The 24,531-nt window shown below is 63.6% G+C and overlaps 3 protein-coding genes across 3 annotated transcripts in view; 1 reads left to right on the forward strand and 2 right to left on the reverse strand.

Annotated features, from left to right (window-relative positions):
- Window positions 1-24,531, forward strand: part of ZNF623 (zinc finger protein 623) — a 281,848-nt gene that overhangs the window by 99,020 nt on the left and 158,297 nt on the right.
- On the reverse strand, window positions 7,456-8,487 carry MAFA (MAF bZIP transcription factor A). The gene has a single exon (XM_065895332.1). It carries the CDS (start codon window positions 8,485-8,487, stop codon window positions 7,456-7,458), a length of 1,032 nt encoding a protein of 343 aa, XP_065751404.1.
- The window catches only part of ZC3H3 (zinc finger CCCH-type containing 3), a 79,453-nt gene continuing 71,608 nt past the window's right edge, over window positions 16,687-24,531 (reverse strand). The window contains exons 10-12 of the mRNA XM_065895284.1: window positions 19,381-19,565; window positions 18,406-18,794; window positions 16,687-16,718 (exon numbers count right to left, since the gene is read on the reverse strand). Coding sequence (XP_065751356.1) covers window positions 16,687-16,718; window positions 18,406-18,794; window positions 19,381-19,565 — 606 coding nt within the window. The remainder of the gene's footprint in view (window positions 16,719-18,405; window positions 18,795-19,380; window positions 19,566-24,531) is intronic.

Genomic DNA, 24,531 nt, shown 5'->3' on the forward strand with positions numbered 1-24,531 from the left:
AGAGAAGTGGGGAGGCAGCCTCCTGGGGGCTGGGCCCCGACTGAAGTGATGCAGGTGTCGAGGTGGAGTCGCAAGGGACATGGCTGAGGCCACAAGGCAAGAGGCCAAGGCTCCCGCCCCTGTGGGGACCGGGAAGGGAGGGAACGGTGGGATGGGGGGCAGAGGCAAGTCGGGGGGTGGCAGAGCGTGGCTATCTGGGAAGGCAGTGGCCCAGCGATGGGGAACAATTCCCCTTGAGGCCGGCAAGGCCGATCCCAGCTGGCCTCAGGACACCTAACTGGGGTGTCAGCCAGCAAGCGCTCCAGAGTCAGGGAGGCCAGTGTGGAGGAAGTGGCAAGGCTCAGGGTAGTGCCAGGGCCGAGAGGCATAGGAGGAGGGCTGCTGCTGCAGGCAGCTGGAGCACGCCTTCCGCACGCTGCTCCCATCAACACTGGGCCGAGGTCCCACACCCACAGTCTGCTTCTTGCAGCACCACCCCCTGACTCTTGGGGGCGTCTCCCTGCAGGCCCCTCCATCCTCCCAAACCTGTTTCCTCCTGCGATCCAACCCAGCCCCCAAAGAAAACCTTCTGGTCTCCACACCCCCTGCCCTGTGGCTTCAGCCCCGAGCGCCCTAGAAATGCTGGTTCTTGCCGCCCTGAGGTTCAGGGCGTCTGCATTTTAGCAGGATTCTAGCTTGGCGCCCGAGTCCTGAGAATGTTCCCGACCCGTTCTCCTCCCTAGGCGAGGACGCCAGGTCAGCCTGGAAGCTCCCTGAAGGAGGGCGTGGAGGAGGAGACGGAGGCGGGAGAGCGCTCCCGGAGCACTCGGCCTGCCCCTCCCCTGCGCCTGCCCCTCCGCGTCCCCTCCTCCGCCCCCGCCTGCCAGCCTTCTTTCCTCCGGGGTCGCGGCTAATCGGCTGTGACAACTCGAGCCCTCAGCAGCTGAGCGGTGTCACCGCGAATTAGGCCGGCGCTGAGCCCGCCAACGGCAAATTACTCGTCGCTGCTGCGCTGGGGCCGCGGGCGAGGCTGCGGCGGTGGCGGCGGGAGCCTCGTGAACGGCCCGAGGGCAGGTGTGCCGGGAGCCCGGCGCCAGCGAGGGTGTGGTGGGAGCGAGGCGTGCCCCACAGCGGCCCTGCCCGCCTTGCCCTGCCCTCCCCCGCAGCCCCAGCGCTCCCTGCACTGCGGCCCCCGCCGGTCCGGTCCTTCCAGCTCCCGCCCTTCTGCCTTCCCCAGCCCCGCGCCCTCACCCCCAGGTCCACGCCCACCTTCTCTAACTTTTTTCCCAGGCCCGTTGTTGATCTGCTCTCCTTTTAGCAAAACTTCCCCCACAGTGACCTGGGCCCGCTGTCCCACTTCCCGGGCCCCAGCGCTACCCCGCCGGCTCACCAGGAGCAAACGCAGGACGGCCCTTCCGCCTCCTCTGCTGGTCTGGCCCCCAGGCTGGAGGGCAGCCTCCCGCCAGAATAGGACCCCCAGGCAGTGGGCTGTCTGTCCGGTTCCCAGTTCTGTCCTCACCTTCTAGAATAGACCTTAGCACACAGTAGGTGCTCCATGAATAGTTTTGAGTGAATGAATGAGTCCCCTCCCCCTGGAGGAAAGGCAGACTTTTCTCCAGGCTGGCCCTCCTTCGATCCGGTGTGGTGTCCCCGTGGTGGCCAGGCGGGCTGGGCTTGTATCTGGGAGAGCAGGGGTGAGACCAACCTCCCTGCACCCCAGCAGGGCCTCCCTGGCCCGTGGCCAGACTCTGTGGCCTCGGGAACTGCTGACGGTGTAGCAGGGCCCAGGGAGGTGACAGAGCTGGTCCTGTGGGGTCAGAGCCGCAGGCAGGGCTACGGGCTGTGCGGGGGGGCAGCTTTGGACCTCCACGGGACTGGTGGCCCTTCCCTGTCCCCCACTGTCCCCTCAAGTGCTGGGGACAACGCAGCCTGTCATCTCTGTGGCCAGCTCAAACCTGCCACTTGTCTGCTTCCCCGAGCGGCTAGAGGTGAGAAGACCCAGGCCCACTGGGGTCTGGGTGACTTGTCCTGACGCCCGGTGCTCACCCTGTCCCACGTCCCTCGGCCTCTGGGGCCAGAGAGTCCCCGGGCCGGTGCCGCGGGATGCTTTGACCCTTCCTTGGGCCCCAGGCTCCCAGCCCTGCCTGGTGGGCAGGTCACACAGCCCCGGCCCCACCAGTTCCCCACAGGTCAGCCTGCAGCTCGGAATCCTTCACAGCTCCCTGCGCCCTTCTAGGCCAGGCCAGCCCGGCATCACGCAGGCCCAGCCCGGGTCTGGACCTGGTACCCGCTGAGAGAGTAAATTCTGGACGTGGAGCCCCCAGTCCAGTGCAACTGGTGATGGTTCCCACTGGGGCAGGGCCTGGCCTTTACCACACGGCGGGGGACGCGAGGTGAGCCTGAAGAGGCCTCTGCTCTTAGTCCAGGCAGCGGGAGGAGGCCTCCATCCTGGAGGGCGTCTGGAGCCTCACTAGTGGCACGGAGGACCCAGGCTGGCCAGAGGGAGAGGATAAAGGGGCAGGTGGGGCAGCCGTAGGGGCTGGGGCCGGGCAGTAGCTGAGGGGGGCACTTCCCTGGGGTGGCCAGTGTCAGAGCTCATGAGGTCACAGGGCCAGGACGTGGGGTGAAGGGCCTGGGCCTGGGCCAGAAAACCCACGCGCTATCTGTGTGTGTCTGTGCAGGTCCCGCGTGTGCCGTCGTGGGTTCCGGGATCTGTGTGCTCCCGAGCACGTCCAGCCCTGTGTGTGCGTGTGTGTGTGGGTCTGTGCATTTGCACGTGTCTCAGCCCACGCGTGTGGCCGTGTCGATCTGCGTGTGCGTGTCTGCGTGTGCGCCCATCCTGGGGAGTGGGGAGGCCAGGGAAGAGGACATCTTGGCCTTGGCCGGCCCCACCCAGGAGCAGCTATAAATAGGAGGCCGGGGAGGGGCCAGCAGACAGCCATCGGCTGCAGAGGGCTGGGCTGGTGTGGAAATGGAGAGAGGCGGGGGAGGGGGCGCTGCCGACTGTGAACAGAAGTGGGGGCCCCAGTACCAAGCAGCCCTGGGCATCCCCTAGGGCCAGCAGCTGGGGAAGGGGCCCAGGGCCCGTCTCGGTCCCCTCGAATCCCAGCTCAGGGTTTTTCCCCCGGAATCCTTAACCAGCTGGAGGACGAGGGCAGCAGCTGTGCCGTGTTCACATGTGTTTGGGGTGTAGGGATCCTTGCACAAGGGGAAAATGAGGCCCAGCTGGGTGCTCTGTGTGTGGGGTGAGGGCCTGTAATGCAGGGGCGGAGCAGGGCCGGGATGGGGTGTGGCGTGCTGGGCTGGGAGCTGGGGCTGTCGGTGCAGGGGTGGCCCTGGGGATCCCAGCGGGTGGCAGTGAGCACAGCTGTGGTGGGCCAGGGCGGGGGAGAGGTGAGGGAGGGGGAGAGGGACTCCGTCCGGCCACCCACCGTCCGCAGCGGGGCAGCCATGCAGGGGAGTGTGTGGAGTGCACTGAGTGCGCGTGTGGGAGCCGCAGCTGCACTGCCATCTCCACGTGGACCTGCGTATGTCGAGTGTGATGCGTGTGTGCGTGTCCGGTGCGTGTGTGCTGCCCTGTCCTCTCCAGGGCCACGGGTCACAGTCCGCTCACTCAGCCCCCAGGCCTCCGGAGGGCGACTCCTGGGCCCTCTGGGAACACGACGTCCTCATGCTGTCTTCCGGGCTGCCCCAAATCTGCTCTATTGTCCTAGACCACCCTACCCCGAGCCGCCACCCCGTCCTTTCCTCCAGGCACTCAGCCGCGGCTGTGTGTGGGTGATTGTCTCTCTCCCTTGGAATGCCAGGTGAGGGCTGTCATTTTGGTCCCTGCTGTGGTCCCCACTGGGCCTGGCACAGAGTTGGGACTCCAACTGAATGAAGTAACAAAGGAATGAAGAATGGATCCCCCCAGAGGCAGGGGCAGGGGCAGGGGGTGGCCAGGATGCTTGGGGCCCCAAGGCCGCTAGGTGCAGATTCTGCCTGTATGCTGGTTCTGGGGAGCCCCCTCCCGGAGGGCAGAGGACGGAGGTGTGAGCTGACAGGGTGCGAGGCTCTGGGATGGGCCCTGCCAGGAGTGACCAAGGCAAGGGTACCACTACGGCCCCCTGAACATCCAGGCGGGCACAGCAGCCCAGGGACCTGGGCGTTGAGTGGAGGCTTGTCCTGCAGCCTGGACACTGCAGTCGCCCCTACCCCAGGCGGGGGCCCTCGCTGCCCCGCCAGCTCCCTCTCAGACCCGTCCAGGTGGCTCCAGGGATCTCGGTGCTGCCACTGCCCTCCCCACACCTACAGGGACACAAGTCCCATCACACTCATACAGGCAGATAGAGACACACCTGAGCACTGGCTGTCACACGCCCGAGGTCCCCCTGCTCTCGCGGCCCCAGGCCCAGTGAGGTGGAGTGGCTCCACCAGGCACCTCCCTCTCCCGCCCCCACCCCTGGGCCCCGCCCCGCCCCTGGCTGCAGCAGCACCTCCCCCGTGGGCAGAAGCTCCGCCCCCAGCACCTGCCCGACGGCGCCCGGCTAGGAGGAGGGAGCAGGTAGAGGGCCTAATCTCTGCACTCCTGGAGGACTCAGAGGTGCTCCAGGGGCTCAGAGATGCTTTCCACAGGCTGGCTGCTTTCCTGCAGGAGTTCGTGGATCCCCTGAAAGCTTTTTGGAAAAGGTCTGCCTCTAAACACAAAAATAAGCGCTCCTCCTGCCTCCCCCGATAATTTCCCTGTCCTCCGTGTTCATTTGTCTTCTCCATCTTCTCCTAGAGGGAAAACCAGAGGAAAGAAGAGGTGGGGGAAGAAAGGAAGGAAAAAGGAAGAGGGAAGCAGGCAGGAAAAAGCAAAAGAAAATACAAGAGGAAAGTGAAACCAAACCCAGCGCTCAGCCCCTCGCTCAGGCCCGCCCTGCAGAGGAACCCAAGAACTGGGGCGCGGGGGCGGGGGTACTTCCCGAGCCTCCCCGCCCCACCCCAGCCCCACTGCCCGGTCCAGGCCCCGAGTACTGGGCTCTGAGAGGCCTGGGGTGCTGGAGGGAGAGGGATGAGCGCGGCTTCCTGCCCACCAACCCCTCCCCGCAAAAGAAGACCGACCGTCAGGCTGCCCGGCCCTCAGCCCTCCATCCGCTTTCTCTGCCCGGAGGATGGCTCTCCAATGGCCCCTCAGGCGGCAGCAGTGGAAACTAAGGTGCCCTCATCAAAACCAGCCAGAGGACCGGCCCTCGCACGCACCCAGACTCTGGGCCCCTCGTCGTCGTCGGCAAGAGTCTGATCCGCGGGGCGTCCTGAGGTTGGCTGGGACCCGCCACGTGCTCCCCTCCCCCTCGCCACGCTGCAGTCTCCCCAACTGCTCCCCTTAACTCGCTCCCCCACGCCCACACTTCTACTTCTCTGCATCAGCGTTTCTGCCCGCGGAGAGGGCAGCTTGCTCCCCTCCCTGGGATTTGGAGGACTCAGCCCCTGGGTTTGGGGATTTTGCTCAAACCCTCACGGAGACCCAACCTCTCAGTTCTAAGTTTCATTCTAAGGCAAAGAGGGAGGGGGCAGCCCCCGGCTTTTCTCTGTCTTGCAGACAGAGGCACTAAAACAAACTCAGGCGACATCCTCGCGGGACCTGCAGCTGTCCCAGCCCCGAGGAGGAGCCCTGCTGTCCCCAGACAGAAAAGCAGGGAGCCTTGGCAAGTTCCGTGGCAAGCTCTTCTCCAAATGTGCAAACCGTAGACTTCACCGGACTCCATCCCCCTCCCGTTGTGAACAGAGGTAACAGTCAAGTATCTTACGGTGGCCCCAGCTCTCTTAGCGTGAAGTTCCCAGAGGTGCCGCCCTCCCTGGTGCCCTTGCAGTCCAGGCCTCGGCCCTTCAGGTGGGAGACCGCAGGCTCAGAAGAGCTGAGGACAGCGCTTGCCACCAGGACGCATCGGCGCTGTGTGTGGGGTCACCCCCAAGGACGGCCTCACGCACCGGGCCGCGTCCTACCTTAGTGGGGGCCGGGGCCGCCCTGTGCGGCCCTCCTCCCAGTGGGGCAGCCCAGGGGCGGCAGGGCAGGTGCCTGCGGGTCGGGCCCTGACAGCAGCCTTTTTTAACAACTCTGGTCAGTCTCTCCCTGTCGGCCCAGGCCGGTCACCCAGAGCTAAGGCAGGGCCCAGTTCAGGGACCTCCTTTTCTTTCTGTTCAGGAAAAAATATGGCAAAAATGAAAGCCACAGAAAAAACAGCCAGGCTCCAGTGGTTTTTGGATCTAAACCGATTTATTTTGTGTGTGTTTTTCTCTTTCTTCAGTTTCGTAGCAAAAGGAAAAAGAACCCAACGAATACAACAACACAACGAAACTTGCAACGAATTGGAGTCTCCTGCGCCCAGCAGAAGCAGGCGCTGAAGGAGTGCAGGATGGGCTGCGGTCCGGGGCCGGGGGCCTGCAGGGGCCGGAGCACTGGCCTCCCCACCCCCTCTTCCGGCTACTCCAAAAAGTGATCAGCTCTTAAAAGAAGAATCCACAAAAAACGAAACACATTTTAAATTAAAATAAAAACACTTTCTCCACCCGCCCCCATGCCAGGAGATTCAGGCGAAACCTCCTCTTTAAAAAAATTGTTTTTCTGCTAGAAATACTGTGCATTACTTTTTTTCTTTCACTTCTCTTGAGGGTTAAAATAAGATATATTTTCCCGGGAGTCATAAATACGATCTGGTGCATAGAGAAATAGCAGCTCGGGAGTCTGGGCCAGCTCCCACCCCCCTCCCCCCGTGGAGCACAGTAGGGCAGCAGGACTGAACACAGCATGGATAATGTTCCTCGGCTTCAATCTCTACGGGACGCCAGTGGCAGGGTGGGGGGCAGGCAGGCAGGAGGGCAGGCAGGGGCCAGGCCCCTCCGAGCGAGCGACACATGCTGGGACACGCGACGTCCGAGGGCAACCCCGGCCGGGAAGCAGGGAGCTTCCTCTAAGGTTTTCTTTTCTAATCACCGAACAAAATAAATATAAATACTTCGAAAATAAGACCGCTTTAAAAAGGAGTAGAAAAGGGCAGGGTAGGGAGGCCAAAAGGAAGTAAACGAAGGAGCGCGGGGCGGCGGCGGAGGCCCTCGCGGCGGTCCGGGTGAGGTCGGGCGCAGAACCGCATCTCACGTATGTACAAGCGGACGCCAGGAAGGACTTCGACCCGGCCCAACTCTCCCGGGAATCGCCGCGCTCCGAGCAGAGGAGTCGTGGCAGCGTCAGGACGGCCACCCGGTAAGGTGCGCGGGCCGGAAGCGAGGAGGCCGCGCCGCGGGAAAGGGCTTCCAGCCTGGGGCCTGCAGACCTCGCAGCGGGGCTCGCGGGGCCGGCCCGGCCGGAAGGCGGTGGCGTTAACGCGGCGGCCCACGCGCGGCGGGCGCCTCGGCCCGGCCATGCGTCCTCGCCCTGGGCCGCGGGGTCCGAGCCGAGGCCCCGGGCCGCCCGCGCGAGCCTCGTCTCGGCGGCGGCGCGGGCTCGGGGTCCGGGGCTCACAGGAAGAAGTCGGAAGCGCCCTTGGCCCCGACTCCCGGCGAGGACTCCCGCGGGAAGCCGGCTCCGCCCGCGCCCCCGGGGCCGCCCCGGCCGGCCAGCTTCTCGTATTTCTCCTTGTACAGGTCCCGCTCCTTGGCCAGGCGCCCCACCTCCAGCTTCAGCTGCTCCACCTGGCTCTGGAGCTGGCACTTCTCGCTCTCCAGAATGTGCCGCTGCTGCACCCGCTTGAAGCGGCACGACTGAGCGTAGCCGCGGTTCTTGAGCGTGCGCCGCTTCTGCTTCAGCCGGATGACCTCCTCCTTGCTGAAGCCGCGGAGCTGCCTGTTTAGCTCGCGCACGGACATGGACACCAGCTGGTCGTCGGAGAAGCGCTCCTCCAGGCGCACGTGGTGGCCCGTGCCGCCGCCGCCATGGCCCGCGCCGCCGTGGTGGTGGTGGTGGTGATGGTGGTGGGCGGCGTGGTGCGTGCCGTGGTGGTGGCCGGCGCCCATGTCGTCCGCGCCGCCGCCGCCGCCCGCATAGCCCTGGCCCCGGAAGGCCTCGTAGGCCGCGGCGGCCTCTGGGTGGTGGTGCGCACCGTGGTGCCCGGTGTGGTGGCCGCTGCCGATGAGCGCCTCCACCGCGTCCTCAGGCGTCAGGTTGAGCGCCTCGGGGTTCAGGTGGTGCTGGTAGCCGCTCATCCAGTACAGATCCTCCAGCGCCGGCTTCCCCGAGGCGCCCCCGACGGCGCCGGGGCCCCCGCTTGCCGGCCCCGGGGCAGCCCCGGTCTGCGCCGCGCCGCCGCCGCCCCCCGTGCCGCCGCCGGTGCCCGGGCTGGGCGCGCAGAAGCTGGGCGAGGAGGGCACGGAGGAGCAGGGCGTGCTGAGCGGCGTCGAGGATAGCGAGCCGGGCGGCAGACGGTGGCAGAAGCGCTCGGCCTCGGGTGGCTCCTTCTTCACCTCGAACTTCATCAGGTCGAAGTCATTGACGTACTCGATGGCCAGCGGGCTGCTGGGCAGCTCAGCGCCCATCGCCAGCTCCGCGGCCATTGCCCGGGGGGCCCGCCGCCTCAACCGGCTGAGCCCCAACAGGAGGCCGGGGGGGGGAGCCACGGGCCTCTCCCCCCCCTTCGCTCCCCACTGGCGGCGGGTCCCTGCGGGGGCGGCGGCGAGAGGCGCGGGCTCCTAGCTGAAGCTCGCGGAGAAAAGTTTCATGCAGCCAACTCGGGGGTGGCCACCGGGGACGCCGCCGGGCAGCCCTGGGTCGCTCCCCGGCGGGTGCAGGCCGGCCGCGGCCCCCTGTTCCCGAGCCGGCGGCCGGGCGGTGGCCCGGCGGGTGGCGGTGCGGCCACCGCCTCCGGCTGCTCGGGTTCCCCTCGCTCCGCCCGCGTACAGCCCGGCCCCGCCTCCACCGCCGAGCGCCGAGCTGTGCGCTCCCCCTTATAGTGCCGGGCGCCTGGGCCCGCCTTTATGGGAGGGGTACGCGCCTCCGGGCCAATCGGAGCCCCAGACCCGTCGCTCTCATTTGCCTATCCCCATGGCAACCCGGAGCCCAGCTGTCAATCTCCTGCGGGGAACAGCTGTGGGAAGGGGTGGTGACCCGCCGCCAGGGAGAGGAGGGGCAGGGCCCTCTGGTGGCCGCCTCGGGGGACTGCACGGGCAGAGGGCGCGGGGCGCGCGGGGGGCGCGGGACCGGGCCCGAGGCCTCCGAGGCCTCGCGTCCGCGACGGGGCGGCCAGAGTCTCGGGGAGCAGGGGGTGCTCCTCGGTGCCTCCTTCCCCTGCAGTCCAGCTGGCCGTGACCCAGCAGCCTCTTCCCAGGTTTTTTTCCGGCCGGCCGGGAGCCCGCGTCCAGCCCCGCTAGCGTGGTGAGGCCGGGACATTCCGGTCTCCCGACACAGGTGACACTGCGCGGCCTGGCCGGGCGCTGCGCGGGAGCGCCGGTTATTTTTAGCTCCGCGGTTCAGGCGGGTTCAGGAATTTAGTCAACAAAGTTGCTGGCACCTCCGTGCGGCGGGATCCACCGCGGGACGCCCGACTCCAAGGGTGTGCGGCGCAGGTGGGGAGGGAGTCGCGCGCAGGCCGGCGAAGTCGGGGCGCCAGGGACCCTAGTACCGGGGCCTGAGCCGCGGGACGGGTGAGGCCTGGGGCTCAGGGGTTGGTTGGAGGGACCCGGGGTGGGAGGGGCGCTCAGGGCCAGAGGGCCGCCAGGCCAGCACCGCATTAGGCGTCCGGGCTCCAGCTGCCCACCTGCCCGGGTCTGGCCTCTTGGCAGGGTTGTGGCGCAGAGCTGGGCAGGGGCGGGGATTGGGGCGGCGGAGGTGGGGAGCCTCCAGTGCGAGGAGAAACCGGGAGGGCTGGGCTCAGGGAGCGGAGGTGCGCCTATTGCCCAGGGCGTGGTGACTAGGTAAAGAACTGTGGAGCAGTGGGTGCGCCCAGAGCAGGGGGCGGTCCCTGCCACGGCCCTCCAGGGTCAGCTGAGATGGGAGGGCATGACCCAGAGAGGCCCCCAATTCTCTATACTATTATGTGACTTTTATAATTTAAAAACTCAGTCTTAAATGCAACCATCTATGCGCATAGAAGCAAAAGTCTGGAGGGACTGTGGGCAAGACGTCACCAGGGGCAGCCTAGCCACGTGCTGGGGGCGTTTATCCCCCAGGGTTTTTACCTTGTTCCTGGCATGAATAATATTTTGTAGTAAGAAAAGTGTCATACAATGGGGAGTGAAACCGCACCTCTTAAGATGTCATGGGGGTGACCCGGCCCCATCTGCACAGTGGGCACCTCTTGCCCCTTCCTCCTTTCCCCCACATCCCTCTGGGTGGGGCTGGGCTGTGAGGCAGGGCCATGCGGAGAACAAGGACCCGTCCCACAGGGATGGCCCAGCAAGTGGCAGAACACAGGCCCCGGGGGGGGGGGTCTGGGCTCTAGGCCAGATGCGTTGCCAGGTTTGGGGCTCCCTTTAAAGCCCTCGGCGTTCAGAGGGAGGCCACAGCTCAGAGGGGCGATGGCGAGCTGGTGGCACGTCTGCCTGTCTGAGGGGGAGAGCGCGTCTGCATTGGGCTGCTGGGTCTGGACACCTGGCCTCTGCCCCTCACACTGTGGCTCCAGCCAGGCCGCTGGACCAGCTACGGGTTTGGTCCCAAGCTCAGAAGGGTGCTGGGTGGAGCCAGGCTTGTGCACATGGGGGCCCTCCTCACAGCTCCTGGCCTCAGGCCGAGGGGCACTGACCTACAGCCGTGCCTGGGCTCTGTGGCACCCCCAGTCCCGCCCAGTCGTCTCATCTTGTCCTGAGACATGCAGTAAGGCCCCTCCCAAGCCCACCCTGAACCTCCTCGAGTCCTCTGCTCAGCCACACCAAGTCAGGGACAGTTCCCGCCACATCCAGCCCCAAAATGTGATGCTCAAGGATGCTGGGCCCTGCCCCAGCCCAGAGCCAGCCAGCCCCTCACTCAGTCACACACACGGGTCGTTCATTCACTCCCTCCACTGGGGGAGGGGACCCAGTGCAAGGCCTGCTGCAGAGACTGCATTCAGAACTGGGGAGAGGCACGGGGGCCTTCGGGGCAGCCCGGGACCAAGTAGGGTACCCACGTCCCTGACGGGCTTAGGCACCCGGTAAGCTCCCTGGTCCTGGACTTTGCCTCGGGGTCGGACTGGCTTTCTAGAAGGTCTGGGCCAGCAGGCCTGGCCTCAGCTCCTGGCGGTCCCCAAGCCTGGGGAGCCCTCAGTCTGCTCCCTGACTCTGCATGGTCTCAGCTGAGCTTTCGTCTCTCTTGTTAGTCACAGCTGGGCAGGTGGGAAAGGGGCCGAGAGTCCCCGTATGCAGGCTTTGGAGGGCTCGCCGACCACCCAGCGCCCTGCACAGTGGGCAAGACAGGCTCTCCCAGCCCAGGGAAGGTGCCGCCCCTTCCTGACTCAGGTGGTGGGCTCCAGGCTGGCTCCTTTCTCTTCAAACTCCTCTTTGCCACTTGCTGGCCTGGGGTGGGGCAAGTTCAAGGAGGTGCTCACAGCAGAGTCTGGGGAGCAGAGGCCGCGAGGGACCAGGGTCCATCCTGTCTGCCAGGAATGGCTGGTAGAAGGCCACAGAAACAGCATACAGGTGTGCTGTGTGCCCTGGCCGTGGCTGTCTTCTCAGCTCCCTGGACGGCGGAGGCTGGGAGAGATCACGCCAATTCCACGTTGCCCAGAAAAGGATCACTTTCTTTCCATCCACCACCACCACGTCCTCTGGGGGCCTCTCACACCCACCAAACAATCAGCACCTGAACCCATGGAACTCCACAGGGAGCCCCGTGGGGCTCGTCATTAAACTGCCCCACGAGTCTTTACTGAGCACGTTCTGTGCGCCAGGCTGCCTGCCCGAGGGCAATGTCCACTGCCTTTCACCAGGGAGGTGGCCCTGTTGTGTGGGAAGCGTGATGCAGCCAATACTGTGCTCATGGGCTCTGCAGTGGACGTTTCTCTCTGACCCCGACAGCTGGGAGGACTTGAAGGCTAGAGCGACTGGACAGCTGACGGCTGGCAGATAACGGGGGCTGTAGCTGGACTGGCGCCTCCGCACGGCAGCTGACTGGTTGGGCTTCCTCGCAGCATGGTGGCTGGTTCCCAGAGGGAGTGTCCGAGAGCCTGGCGGACATGCCTGGCATTTTTGTGAGGTGCGGCAGTGCTCAGCCCACATCCCAGGGGGGCACAGACACAGTCTCCTACAGGTCACGTAGAGGAAAAACACTACACTGGCACAGCATCTTTGGCAAATAGTCTACCAGCGTGGGGATGAGAGAGCAGGAAGTAAACCATAAAATAGTAAGTAAATTATCTGTTTCCCACTGCTGTGCAGGAAATCACCGCAAGTCCAGCATCAAACGGCATCTTTATTGTCTCAGCGCCATCGTCAGGAGGCCCGCGGGCCAGGGTCTCAAGGTCGGGGGTGCGTGCGTGCGTGCGTGCGTGTGTGTGTCTCGCTCTCTGTCTCTCTAGTCTGGAGGTTCCTCTGGGGAAAGAGACCCCCAAGTTCCCTCAGGTTGTCAGGACCATTTCTCAGAGTCTGAGGGACCAAGGCCCCGGGCTCAGGGAGCTGGAGGCCGCCCTGGCTCCCTGCACCCCATGACTGCCCCAAGGTGGCCAGGCCAGCGAGGAGAGCCTCTGGAGGAGCCCCGCCCACCCGATGTGGAGGGGCCACCACAGCAGGCGAGAAAGGGAAGGGCCGAGGGGGCTTGGCCTGATGTTGGGGGGTGGTCAGGCGCCTGTGGCGCCACCTCTGGGGACCACAGGACCGCCCATGGGCAGTGCTGCGTCAAAGTCCCAGCTCAGCGCCCTGGGCTCTGGGCAAGTCCTGTTGCAAGGGTCAAACGCTCCATCACAAAGTGCGGCGCTGCAGGGTCCCCACGGCCCCTACCGAGCTGCCTCACAGAATTCACAAGGTGAAGCCCCAAGACTCCCGTCCCCGAACAGCCGGCCTAGGCTCTCCAGGCCGGGGCCAGAGGTGCCACTCGGCCTGGGGCAGGGCGCAGCTGAAGGCCTCTGCTCAGCCCCACTCCCTCCCTCCGGGGATTTCTTCCTGAGCTCAGAGCGCTGCGAGTGCTCTCCCCACCCAGGGCCTCATCGGTGCTCAGTGAGGCGTACTCTGCGGGGTGGGCAGGGCCTCCCTGGGGAAGGGCTCAGGCCGCTGGAGCGCCACACACGCCCCCTTCCAACTCCTCCCAGCCCCCAGGAGAGGCCGGGCCGTGCCCAGGCAGCACCTCCTCCGGACTCCACGTGGGAGCCGCGTTCTCGGCCCCCAGGCCTCCCCAGTGCACCCCCCACCTCGGATGCCTCGCCTCCCCTGGGGCTAGGGGCCCAGATTCTGAGGACCCTCGTGTGGTGGCCCAGGCCCATGCCACCTGCGGGTCACCTGACCTCAGGCCTCACCTAGAGGGCCTGCCCGCCACGGCTCCCTGTCCTTGGGGCCATCATCTGAGAGGCTGCACGACCTGCCTCACTAGAGCAAAGGGCAGTTCACAGGGTAGCGGGCGGGAGGTGGACAGGCCTGAAGAGGGCAGTGGGCTCCTGACAAGGCAAGAAAGGCTCCAGGAGGCCCTGCCTGGGCTCCACAGCCCTCACGCAGTCGGGGCTGGTGCAGGGCAGTGGGGCGGCAACCCGCGCCTTCAACCTCAGGGCGCCCAGTTGGCCTGCCCCTTAGCACGAGGAGCCCAGAGTGACCACTGCCCCCTCCTCCTGCCTTGGAACAGAGACTCTGACCAGGCTGAGCCTGAGGCTGACAAGGTCCTCAGGGGGTCACAGGGGCTGGAGGGTCCCCAGGACACGGGCCCAGGGCAGCCGCTGGTGGGGCAACTCCTCTTCCCGGGGTGCCCAGCCCTTCCTGAGCCTTCCACGGTGGCCTGCAGCTGTCAGACCAGCTGCTTCCGGGTGGTGGGCTGTACCGTGGTCAGTGGGGCCAGGGTACAGGTATGCACGTGGAGGAGAGAGAGCGGCTGGGGAGAGTAGGCTCCGGAGAGCAGGCAGTCCCAGGCAGGTGGTGGGCCTCCAGCTGCCCACTGGTCTGTCGGGAGCCCCCGCAATAGAGACACCTGCTCACCTCCTGTCCAGCTGGTGCCCACCTTGCAGTCTCAGGTGCGTGTACCCTTTTTTACCGAAGTACAGGGAGGTAGTGAGCAGGTGAGGGTCTGAGCCGGCCTCTCAGAACAGGAGGGACCAACAGCTGTGTCCCCGGTGGTCTCCTATCTGCCCAGGTGGAGGAGGGAGGATTTATCCCCCGCCCTCCCATCATCGAAAGTTTGCCTGCTGTGGTGGCGCTGACTGTAGGCTTCAAGAGGGAGCCTGGGGAGGATCGCCCGTCCTGGCCAGGAGGAGGAGCCGGGCAGCGGGGCAGGTTGCATCCCCGGCTCTTGCAGTCTCCCCTTTGTCATCACTTAGCCCAGGATCCTTGGCCCCCGCCGCACCAATCCACATGGCTCCTCCAAGGCCCTGGGCCGAGGCCACCACCGAGAGACCCGAGGGGTGGCTGGATGAGGATACGGGCTCTGCCAATATCTGCCCGCGGGGCCAGGCTGGGGAAGCTAGCTGGCCCACAGCTGGTCCACTCAGTTCCCTGACGGGCTGGGGGCCCTTTTGTATAATTAATTAATTAATTAGTTAGTTAATTAATTTTTTTGGCCGCGTTGGGTCTTCGTTGCTGCGCGCGGGCTTTCTCTAGTTGCGGCGAGCGGGGGCTACTCTTCATTGCGGTTCGCAGGCTTCTCATCGCGGTGGCTTCTCTCGTTGCGGAGCACAGGCTCTAGGCGTGCAGGCTTCAGTAGTTGTGGCACGTGGGCTTCAGTAGTTGTGGCACACAGGCTTAGTTGCTCCGCGGCATGTGGGATCTTCCTGGACCAGGGCTCGAACCCGTGTACCCCGCACGGGCAGGCGGATTCTCAACCGCTGCGCCACCACGGAAACCCCTGGGGGCCCTTTCTTCACAGCTGGGTCTGACTCCAGAATCCACCATCCTGCCGAACTGGCACACGTCAGGCCCCAGCGATCAGCGCGAGACGACAGGACCCCTGCTCTGCTGGATTGAACAGCCACCGCACGCTGACGCTGGGCAGGACCCTTGCCACGAACTGGCCGTGGTTCTTGTCACCTCTGGAGCTGCCACAGGGACGTGCCATCACACAGACAAGGACTAGTGGAGAGCACGACCCCCGGATCCTCACCTTGGCCTCCCGGGGTGGAGTGTCCATCCCTCCCGTGCCGGGGCTGGGCCGAGGGGCCATCGAGGATGGAGTGTGGGCGGAGGCCCCAGCTGCACCCACACGGGTGGCCCTCTTACCCTTCAGCCAGCGCTGCCCTTTCAACCTGGGCCCAGAAGGAGCAGGTGGAGGACAAGTGGCCGTGCAGCTGACCCGACTCCTGGCAGAAGCGTGAGGCTGCAGGCTGGGGAGCAAGAGGCCCCCAGCACACGGGGTGGTTTGTGATGTAGATCCCGGGGCGGCCGCCAACTGATACAGAGATGCAGATCCCGGGGCGGCCGCCAACTGATACAGAGATGCAGATCCCGGGGTGGCCGCCAACTGATACAGAGATGCAGATCCCGGGGCGGCCGCCAACTGATACAGAGATGCAGATCCCGGGGCGGCCGCCAACTGATACAGAGATGCAGATCCCGGGGCGGCCGCCAACTGATACAGAGATGCAGGCACGGGGCGGCCGCCCCAGAAGGGGGCTGCTGGCACACGCTCACCAGCGGGAGCACAGCTCACTTCCTGGGGGTGAGGGGTAAATACCCTGAGTGGCCATGCACCCCTCTAAGCCTGGGCAGTGGCATCCAGCAGGGGGCCAGGCCCTGTCCGAGGCCCCCGTGCTCTCCGCCAGGGCTCCCCAAGCCCAGGGACCAGAGACGCTGCCTCCTCCCTCGGGCCGCCCTGTCCCAGGCCTGGTGCCAGCTTGGGGCAGGTCCTCTGGCCCCAGGCTGTGGCATCCAACATGCAGCCAGGCCCCTCCTGGGTCTCTCCCAGCCACAAATCACACTGGCCTAGCCGTGGGGGACAGGCTGCCCCAACCCTCTGAGCCATCTAGGGGCGGCAGGGAAGTGGCCCACGTTCCTGCCCGAAGGCACGAAGGGGCTGTGCCTCCACCTCACCAGGGCCAGGCGGGCAGGTGGAGAATGAGTGGGGGGCCCTGGAGGGGGGTCTGTGGCCTGCCCCTCACCTTCCCCTCAATCTCAGGCCTCCAGGTCACCCTGGGGTGGCACCCCTGGGGACGCTCTGGGCCTCTGGGCAGTGTGCATCCACCTGAGCCATGCTCAGCAGGCCGGGCAGCGGTGGGGTGGCAGTCAGGACAGCCACGAGGACACAGGACAGAACCTTTAATGCTGAACACAAACACCCGCCAGGGAGGCCTGCCCGGCAGTCTCTCCCTGGGCAGGAGGTCTGCGGGAGGACCGGCGTGGGGGTGGGGGGGCGCGCATTGCATGGCCGCTGCCACACCCACAGTGGGGACCGGCCTGGGGGTGAGCCCTGCCGGGCACCCCTCGGGGCAAGGCTGAAGAACCCGGGGTGGGCGGGTGGGTGGAGCCCAGCCCGAGGGAGGTGAGGCCTGGGCACTGATCACGCAGGGCTGAGGGCCAGGAGGGCTGAGCGACGGCCCTGCAGCCCCTGCAGGGGCGCTCTGTGGCAAGCGGTCCCTCCTCTGGGGCGGTGGCGGGCAGAGTCTCCTTCCTCTCCAGGGATGAAGGGCTGAGGTAGGTGTGGGCCGGCTCCCTGGGCCCTCACAGACGGGGTTTGATGTGCAGCGATTTCCCTGTTCCGAGAGGGGCAAAGGTCAGGCACCAGGAGTCCCCCAGCCAGGAGGAATACCCCCCCTCCCAAAGCTTCTGGGTCAGGGACCGCTAGAAATGGGGAGAGGGGCTTTGACACCATCGTCCTCTAGTCCACCACCCACTGCCCTCCCTGGGGTCCGGCGTCTAGCAGGGTGCAGGCCTGGCCTGTGGGGCTGAAAGCTCCCCTGGGTGGGGGAGCAGAGGCCTGCCAGGTGGGGTAGCCCCTGGGGAGTGGGTGGGTCACCGGGAGCCACAGCAGTCTCCAGGCTGAGCTATAAACACCAGGTGCAGGCCGCCTGCACGCAGACACAGCACAGGCTCGCACCTGGACAGACGGAGCCCCTGGCGTGAAAAGCCAGGGTGGGTGTGAGCAGTTGCTGGGTGAGGGGCGGGGCCGAGGCCCCTGTGCAGGGTGACATGCCGGGGCGGGAGGGGCGCGGTGGTAGAGGCTTCCCACAGCAGAGCAGGCTCCTGCCCTGTGTGGCCCACGCTCACTGGGCACCAATGCCCCTCCCCTCCTGTGAACACTCCAGGCCAGCAGCCCCGCTGACTACAGACGCCTCTGTGTGGCTGCCCATCGGCACGGCACTGTCCACGTGCCCCCTGCCAGCCCGCCTCTCCTCCTGGGACCCCACTTCAGGGCCGAGGACCCCAGTCACCGGCTCAGCTAAGCCAGTGCCTAGAGGTCAGCCCAGCCAGCCAGGGGCCCCGGCCTGCAGACTCCACCGGCCTCTACTCGAGGGCCTCGGCCCCGCTCTGCCTGTCCTTCCAGCTCCCGGGAGGTCAGCAAGGCCTGAGCAGGGAAGGAGGCTGAGGGGGGCCCCCAGGACAGTGGGGGTCTGCAGCCTCTCACCCACCCTGCCTGCTTCCTCTGATTCTGGGGCTGGTTGCAGGGCTCCTTATCTTACTTTAAAAAAAAAAAAAAAAAGAATTTTCAAAGGTGGCTGCCTCGGGCTGTCTGCTCCCTCCCCCCATGCCCCAGTGTGTCCTCCCGATGGAAGGAGCTGGTGACCAGCCAGGCCGGGTGGGCAGGTGGAGGGCCTGGCCGCAGCCTGGCGTCTGGGACGCGGTGGCTGTGAGCAGGCGTGTGAGTGAGCTCAGCAGAGCTGTTAGCAAAGGCTGCAGCAAGCGTCTTCCATTAACGCTATGACCGTGAAATATGACAATAAAATGATAGCCGTATGGTCGCAAATTTGCAGCCCGCCGAGCTGCGTGGGGTTTATCGTCACTCAAACGCGCAGAGAGCTGTAAAATGTTTACAGAAAGGGTCGTTTGCAGCCATAAAATCCTCTTTTCTCTCCTAAACAAGGCTGAGTGGAGCCATTTACCAAGCCCCAAATGTTCATCGGGGGAGAGGGAACATCTGTTCTCTCCAGGAGCCTGCAGTGATCTTCCAGAACAAATTAACAGAAATGCGTGCTTTCTAATTAAATCAGCCCCCGGCTGGGGCGGTCTGCGCAGGCGGCGCTGCTGTGCTCGCACCTCGCCGGCCCTGCCCCCGAGGGGCCCGCAGGTGCACACCTGCCAAGCCAGGGACAGGGCACAGCAGCGCCCAGCCCACGCCAGCTCGCCGGAACCATCCAGGCCCCGCCTAGAGATTCTGACCCAGTGGGTCTGAGGCGGGCACTGCAGGAGTGCAGGCTGCGCTCCGGCAGGCGGGCTGCCTACCTGAGTCCTTGGTGGGGCTGCTCCTGGGGGTTGGGGCCCTGGGCTGGCCTCCTGGGCTTGGCGAGGACTGCAGGGAGATGAAGGAGGGCAGCCTGCAGAGGCTGCCGGAGCCCGTCCCCGCCGAGGCAGCCTCCTCCGGCACGGACAGCTCCTCCAGGTCCAGGGGCAGGGAGGTGGAGTGGGAGGAGGGGGAGAGGCGGGAGGGGGAGGACGGGGGGTTGGAGGGGGACGGGGGCGAGGAGGAGGAGCGGGGGGAGGAGACGGAGGAGGAGGAGGCTGAGGCTGCAGCTAAGAGCCGTGGGGAAGGCGGGGTGGAGGCCGAGCCGGCTGCCGCGGAGGTGGGGCAGCTGGACGTCTGCCTGGTGGGGCGCTGGGCGGCCAAGGACTTCCTGCGGGAAATGAAGGGGAGCAGAGGCGTGAGGGTGGGTGGCCGGCCGGCCACCTGTATACTGCCTGTCCCGGCGGCGAGGCTCCCGGCGCCGCCCCGCCCCGGCAGCCATCAGGCATCGCCGTGCGAGTTCAAGGCTGGCCCTCGGCCCAAGGACAGGCTGGCGGCGCTACAGGACCTGCAGCAATGCCACGCTGACCCTGTCCTCACCTTCTGCAGCCTTCCTCATCCACACGGGCTCCCACACTCACAGCGGGTGAGCACAACAGGGGCCCCAGCCGTGAGCATCACCTGGGACCCTCCCCTCTCCTGGGGAGTTGGAGGGGGCAGCTGAGAAGCCCCGACCTTCCTCCCCAGGGCGGCGGCTGGGCAGCCCTGCATGGCTTGGTCTGGGCCAGGGATGCCCTTGGCTCCGCCCAGCCTGGGGACCAGTGGCTGGGACGCCTCGAGGTCACTTGATCGACTCTGGACTGAGGTTTCTTTTAGGGTCTGGAGCCCACAGAGCTGGGTGGCGGCGGGGTGGAGGGCTCCTTCCTGACCACCCCCCACCCTGCGCTTACACATGCAGCGCCCACTGTCCCCGTCACCTGGGCCCGTGGCTGGTGGAAGCCCTGCTCCTGGGGGGCGTGATGTTGGGCTCCGGGGCCGGGGCTGTGGCTGCCCGCCGGCCGAGGCGCCTCTGGTTGCGGTGGAGCAGCTGGCACTGGGCGCCCCGGGGGCAGACACCCCTGCGGGAGAAGTCGGGACACAGCAGCGTGTGCTTCTTCTTGCACTGTGGGGAGAAGGGGCGTGGCTGGGCGAGCCAGTGGAGGCCTCTGCGCCACTGGGGTGGCCCTGCCTGCTCCGCCCGGTGAGGCTTGGGCCAAAGGCTTCCTGTTGGGGGCCTGAGGCCCGAGGGCCAGAGTGGCCCCGCAGCCCACACCCCACCCATCAAGAAAATGCCCCTGAGCGGCCCAAGGGTCGAGGGCACCAGCCAGTCCAGCCCTGGGCCTGGACTGAGGGTCCTGTCAGGCTGAGGTGGCGACTCCCAGGGCGCTAACCCCTCCTCCTGACCACAGCCCACCCATCCTGGCAGAGGACCAGGGTGGGGGCGCTAGGCCTGGGGGCCCCGGGTGGAGGCCGGCTGCACACCTGATCCACCACACCTGTCACGGTGCTAATTACACCCCGTGGGGGCGGCCTACAAGCAGCTCGGGCAACAGGCAGCCTCAGCTCTGCCCGCCAGGCCCAAGGCCTGCCTTTCCTTGGCCCTCCTGCCCCCAGGACTGGGGCAGCAGGGCCCAACTCCGCAGCCGGGCTGTGTCCCACTTCTTGCCTGGCTCTTCTAGGGGAGGGGGTCCTGTTCTTCCCCACACCCAACAGCTGGCTTAGGGGGCCCGACCCAGCAGGAGAGAGCCAGGTACAGCAAGCCTCATGGGCCAGGTGACAGGCGATATGCTGGAGACAGGCCCGGATGGGAACCACTGCAAGCAGAGTCCCCGTCAAACCCACCCAGGGGGGAGTTTAAAACCAGCCCCGGTGCCTGAGCAGCTCGAGGGTGCCCACCGGCACAGCCACTGGAAATACACGGCAACAGCGTCGAGAGCACTTCCTCCTGGGCCCCAGAACCTCTCCCCGGGCACGTGCCCCGAGAGTCCCTGATCTTAGCTCTGCTCCCAGCACCCAGGACAGAGCCGGCCGAGGACCCCACGGGGCGTGTACCCATTCTGTGAGCAGAATCTGGGCATTGACCCCATTCTTGGCCCCACACCTGGCTCCCCACTGCCCCCAAGGGACCAGAAGCCCCTCACACTGGAGCCTGGGGGCTGGCATGAAGACAGGCAGGCAACAGCCCGAGCACCCCTGCACCACATCCTTGTGCTGGGCAGACCCCCGAGCAGAAGGCAGGCTCAGGCCAATGCCTGCTCTCCCTCCCTCCCTCCCTCCCTCCCTCCCTCCTTTCCACACGGCCCTCTGCCCTGGGCCTGGCCAGTGACAGGATCCTGAACCCAGTGGCCCCGCCCTCGCTGGTGCACACATAAAAAAGAGACACATGGAGACGCTGGGGCCATGCAGGGCTGCCCCTCGGGGTCTCCTGGGGAATAAGGGGGGTCGGGGCAGGTAGAGGGGACAGGAAGGACCTTTGGGTGGAGAGGGCCCAGCACCAGGCTGCACACAGAGAGATGGCTAGAAGGCGCTGGACCTGCACTGTCCCGCGGTGACCACGAGCCCCGCGGCTGCTCTGAGCCTGGACGGTGTGACAGGTGCAACGCACAGGGGGCGCCAGGTAAAAGGCGGCACAGAGCTTTCCTCCCTGGTCGCACGCTGACATTTGTGATCTGCTGGGTCAAATAAACTCATCTCACCTGTTTCTGTTTCACTTTCTTAAGGTGGCTACTGGGAAATGTGAAATCCTGCGTGGGGTTCACATCTGGCTGACCTTCCTACTAGAGATGGCTGGTCTGAACTAGCTGAACTAGCTCCCAAGAACTAGTCTGAACTAGCTCCCAAGAACAACCGAATCCTAGGCTAGAGTGTAAAGAACCTTCTCAAATCGTCCGAGAGCTATCGAGAAAGTGAAATGACGGAGGAAAATCTATGCAGAGACGTGGTGGACACAGGCTAGTCTCAGGTCTCAAAGGCCCGACATCCCCCTTAGACCAAGGTCACTGAGGAAGGGGCAAAACCAACCAACCACACAAAACTCCCCGCAGAGCTGGAAATTAAGAAAGTCACCGCTAAATAATTCATTGGTCAAACAAGGAACAATGGAAATCAGGTGATATTTAGAACCAAATGATAACACCAAAACAGCCCATCAAAATTTGTGAAGTGCAGCCGAAGCAGCACTCGGAGAGAAGTCCTCAGCCTTACAGGCTCGTGTTATTAGCAAAGAGGACATACCTCAGAAGTTAGAAGGAAAACACCAAAATGACCCAAAGAAAGCAGAGGGAAGGAGATAAAGAGAAAAGGAACATATGGACAGTATTAGGAATGACAGAAGTGCTGACACCGTAGAAAGCAAAAAGATATCAAGATGATACAATGAACAAACTTTATGCCAATGAATTTGAAAGCAGACGAAATCTACAAATTCTAGAAAAATTGACAAGAACTGATATAAAACCTGAATGAACATTCCTATGACCATACAGGAATCTGAATCAGTAGTTAAAAAACAAGGAAGCTCCAGCCCAGGGTCTCACTGGTAGTTCAACCATATATCCAAGAGCTGCATCATTCCAACCTTCCATGGACTGGTCCACGGAAAAGGAAAGCAGAGAATACTTCTCAACTAGTTTACTGGACCAGAATAATCTTAGAACCAAACCCTGACCAGAACCAGATGATAAGAGAACATTTAGGGACTTCCCTGGTGGTGCAGTGGTTAGGAATCTGCCTGCCAATGCAGAGGACACGGGTTCGAGCCCTGGTCCTGGAAGATCCCACATGCCGCGGAGCAACTAAGCCCGAGCGCCACAACTACTGAGCCTGCGCCCTAGAGCCCGTGAGCCACAACTACTGAGCCCACGTGCCACAACTACTGAAGCCCGCGTGCTTTGAGCCCGTGCTCCGCAACAAGAGAAGCCACCGCAATGAGAAGCCCGTGCACCGCAACAAAGAGCAGCCCCCACTCGCCGCAACTAGAGAAAGCCCGCGTGCAGCAATGAAGACTCAACGCAGCCAAAAATAAATTTAAAAAAAATGAAATTCAGCATCAACTCAAAGTTTAGCAAATTCGTGATAGAAGGGAACTTCCTTAGCTTAATATAGAACCTTCCAGAAAGCCTCACTTGCCAAGGGGCATGGCTGGAAGCCCACGGCCATGACGAGTCAATATCACACTGGGCTTACAGGCAGGGCAGAAAAAGAAAGAAAAGGCATTTAAACTCAAAGGAAGAAAATATGGTCGTTACTTCAAAAGATATGACTGTTTACGTAGAGAAACCCAAGAGAATCAACCCTATGGATGATTTACTACAATTACTAATATAGTTTAGCAAGGTTGCTGGAAACAAAATCAATATTAAAAGTTGTATGTCCAGGGCTTCCCTGGTGGCACAGTGGTTGAGAGTCCCCCTGCCGATGCAGGGGACACGGGTTCGTGCCCCGGTCTGGGAAGATCCCACATGCCGCGGAGCGGCTGGGCCCGTGAGCCATGGCCGCTGAGCCTGCGCGTCCGGAGCCTGCGCTCCGCAACGGGAGAGGCCGCAACAGTGAGAGGCCCGCGTACCGCAAAAAAAAAAAAAAAAAAAAAAAAAAAATTAAGAGCTTTTGTTCGTCAAGATACATCACAAAGATGGGACTTCCCTGATGGTCCCAATGCAGGAGGCCTGGGTTCGATCCTTATCAGGGAACTGGATCCTACATGCCGCAACTAAAGACCCCACATGCCATAACTAAGACCCAGTGCAGCTAAATAAATAAATAAATATTAAAAAGAAACATCACAAAGAAGTAAAAAAATAAATGACAAACTGAAGACACTTGCCACTAATGTGAATGACAAAAGATTAATATTCAGAATATTTTACATTGCTATATATATATATTTTTTTAATTTAAAAAATATTTATTTATTTATTTTTAGCTGCATTGTGTCTTTGTTGCTGCGCCTGGGCTTTCTCTAGTTGCGGCGAGCGGGGGCTACTCTTCACTGCGGTGTGCGGGCTTCTCACTGCAGCGGCCTCTCTTGTTGCAGAGCACGGGCTCTAGGCACACAGGCTTCAGTAGTTGTGGTACGCGGGCTCAGCAGTTGTGGCTCGCGGGCTTAGGTGCTCCAAGGCATGTGGGATCTTCCCGGGCCAGGGCTCGAACCCGTGTCCCCTGCATTGGCAGGTGGATTCTTAAACACTGCATCACCAGGGAGGTCCCACAATGATATATTTTTATTTTCACATTTATATTTTATAAATTTCCCATGAGTCAGTAAGAGAAAACCGACACACTGGAGAAATGTCTCCACATTCACTTAAAAACAAAACAACAAAACCCCAGCTATTTTTCAGAAGAGAAGGCACAAGGGGTTTAAACATTAGGGAAGACGTTCTGCTTCATTTAAATCAGAGAAAGGAGAATTAAAAAATGCAGGGTAGCTTTCAATCCTTAAAATGATCAAAAAGATAACAGAGGGCACCGTCACGATGAACGTGTGGGCACAGCCTCTGGGAGTCGCCTGGAGGTTCCGACTACAGCGACCCGCCACACACTCCGTGCCAGTGGCCGTCGCTCTCCAAGGGCTCTAAAGCTCTGGTCCCCTCGGGGGCGGCAGAGCCCGCGGCACAGACTGCCCCCAAGACGCCAGCCTGCCCTCCCGAAGCCCTTCTGCAGGGGCGAGGCCAGGAGGACCACTGAGCCGCACACCTGAGCTCGCCCCTCAGCCACCACGGCTCCTGGGGGCCACTCTGTCCAGGGCACGGCCCCGCTGGCCGACTGCGCCAGGCCTGGTGGTGACTGTGGAGGAGCTGGCGTGGGGCTGCGGGTCCTCGCCTCCTTGGCCAGCAACATGTCGGATTCTTCCATCTGGCTTGTCCACAGCAGCCCCACATGCTGCGCGGCCCAGGGGCCGTTGGCCCTCACACTCTACCTGGGTCCCGCCCACTCACTTCCGCCCTCCCGCGGGGGCCAGGTCCTCCCTCAGGGGCCAGCGACACCTCCACTGGGGGGCCCATCAACGTCCCCGGTGACTCACCAGCTTCCTTTCCACCCCCCCAAACCAAAGCTGCCCCCTTTTCCAGCTTGGAAACCCCCTCCCTCTC

Source organism: Phocoena phocoena, chromosome 17 (assembly GCF_963924675.1).
Source record: "Phocoena phocoena chromosome 17, mPhoPho1.1, whole genome shotgun sequence".
Taxonomy (NCBI): domain Eukaryota; kingdom Metazoa; phylum Chordata; class Mammalia; order Artiodactyla; family Phocoenidae; genus Phocoena; species Phocoena phocoena.

Excerpts from the sequence above, each read along its gene's own strand:
- MAFA (XM_065895332.1), bottom strand. The coding sequence starts at position 8,487 with ATGGCCGCGGAGCTGGCGATGGGCGCTGAGCTGCCCAGCAGCCCGCTG.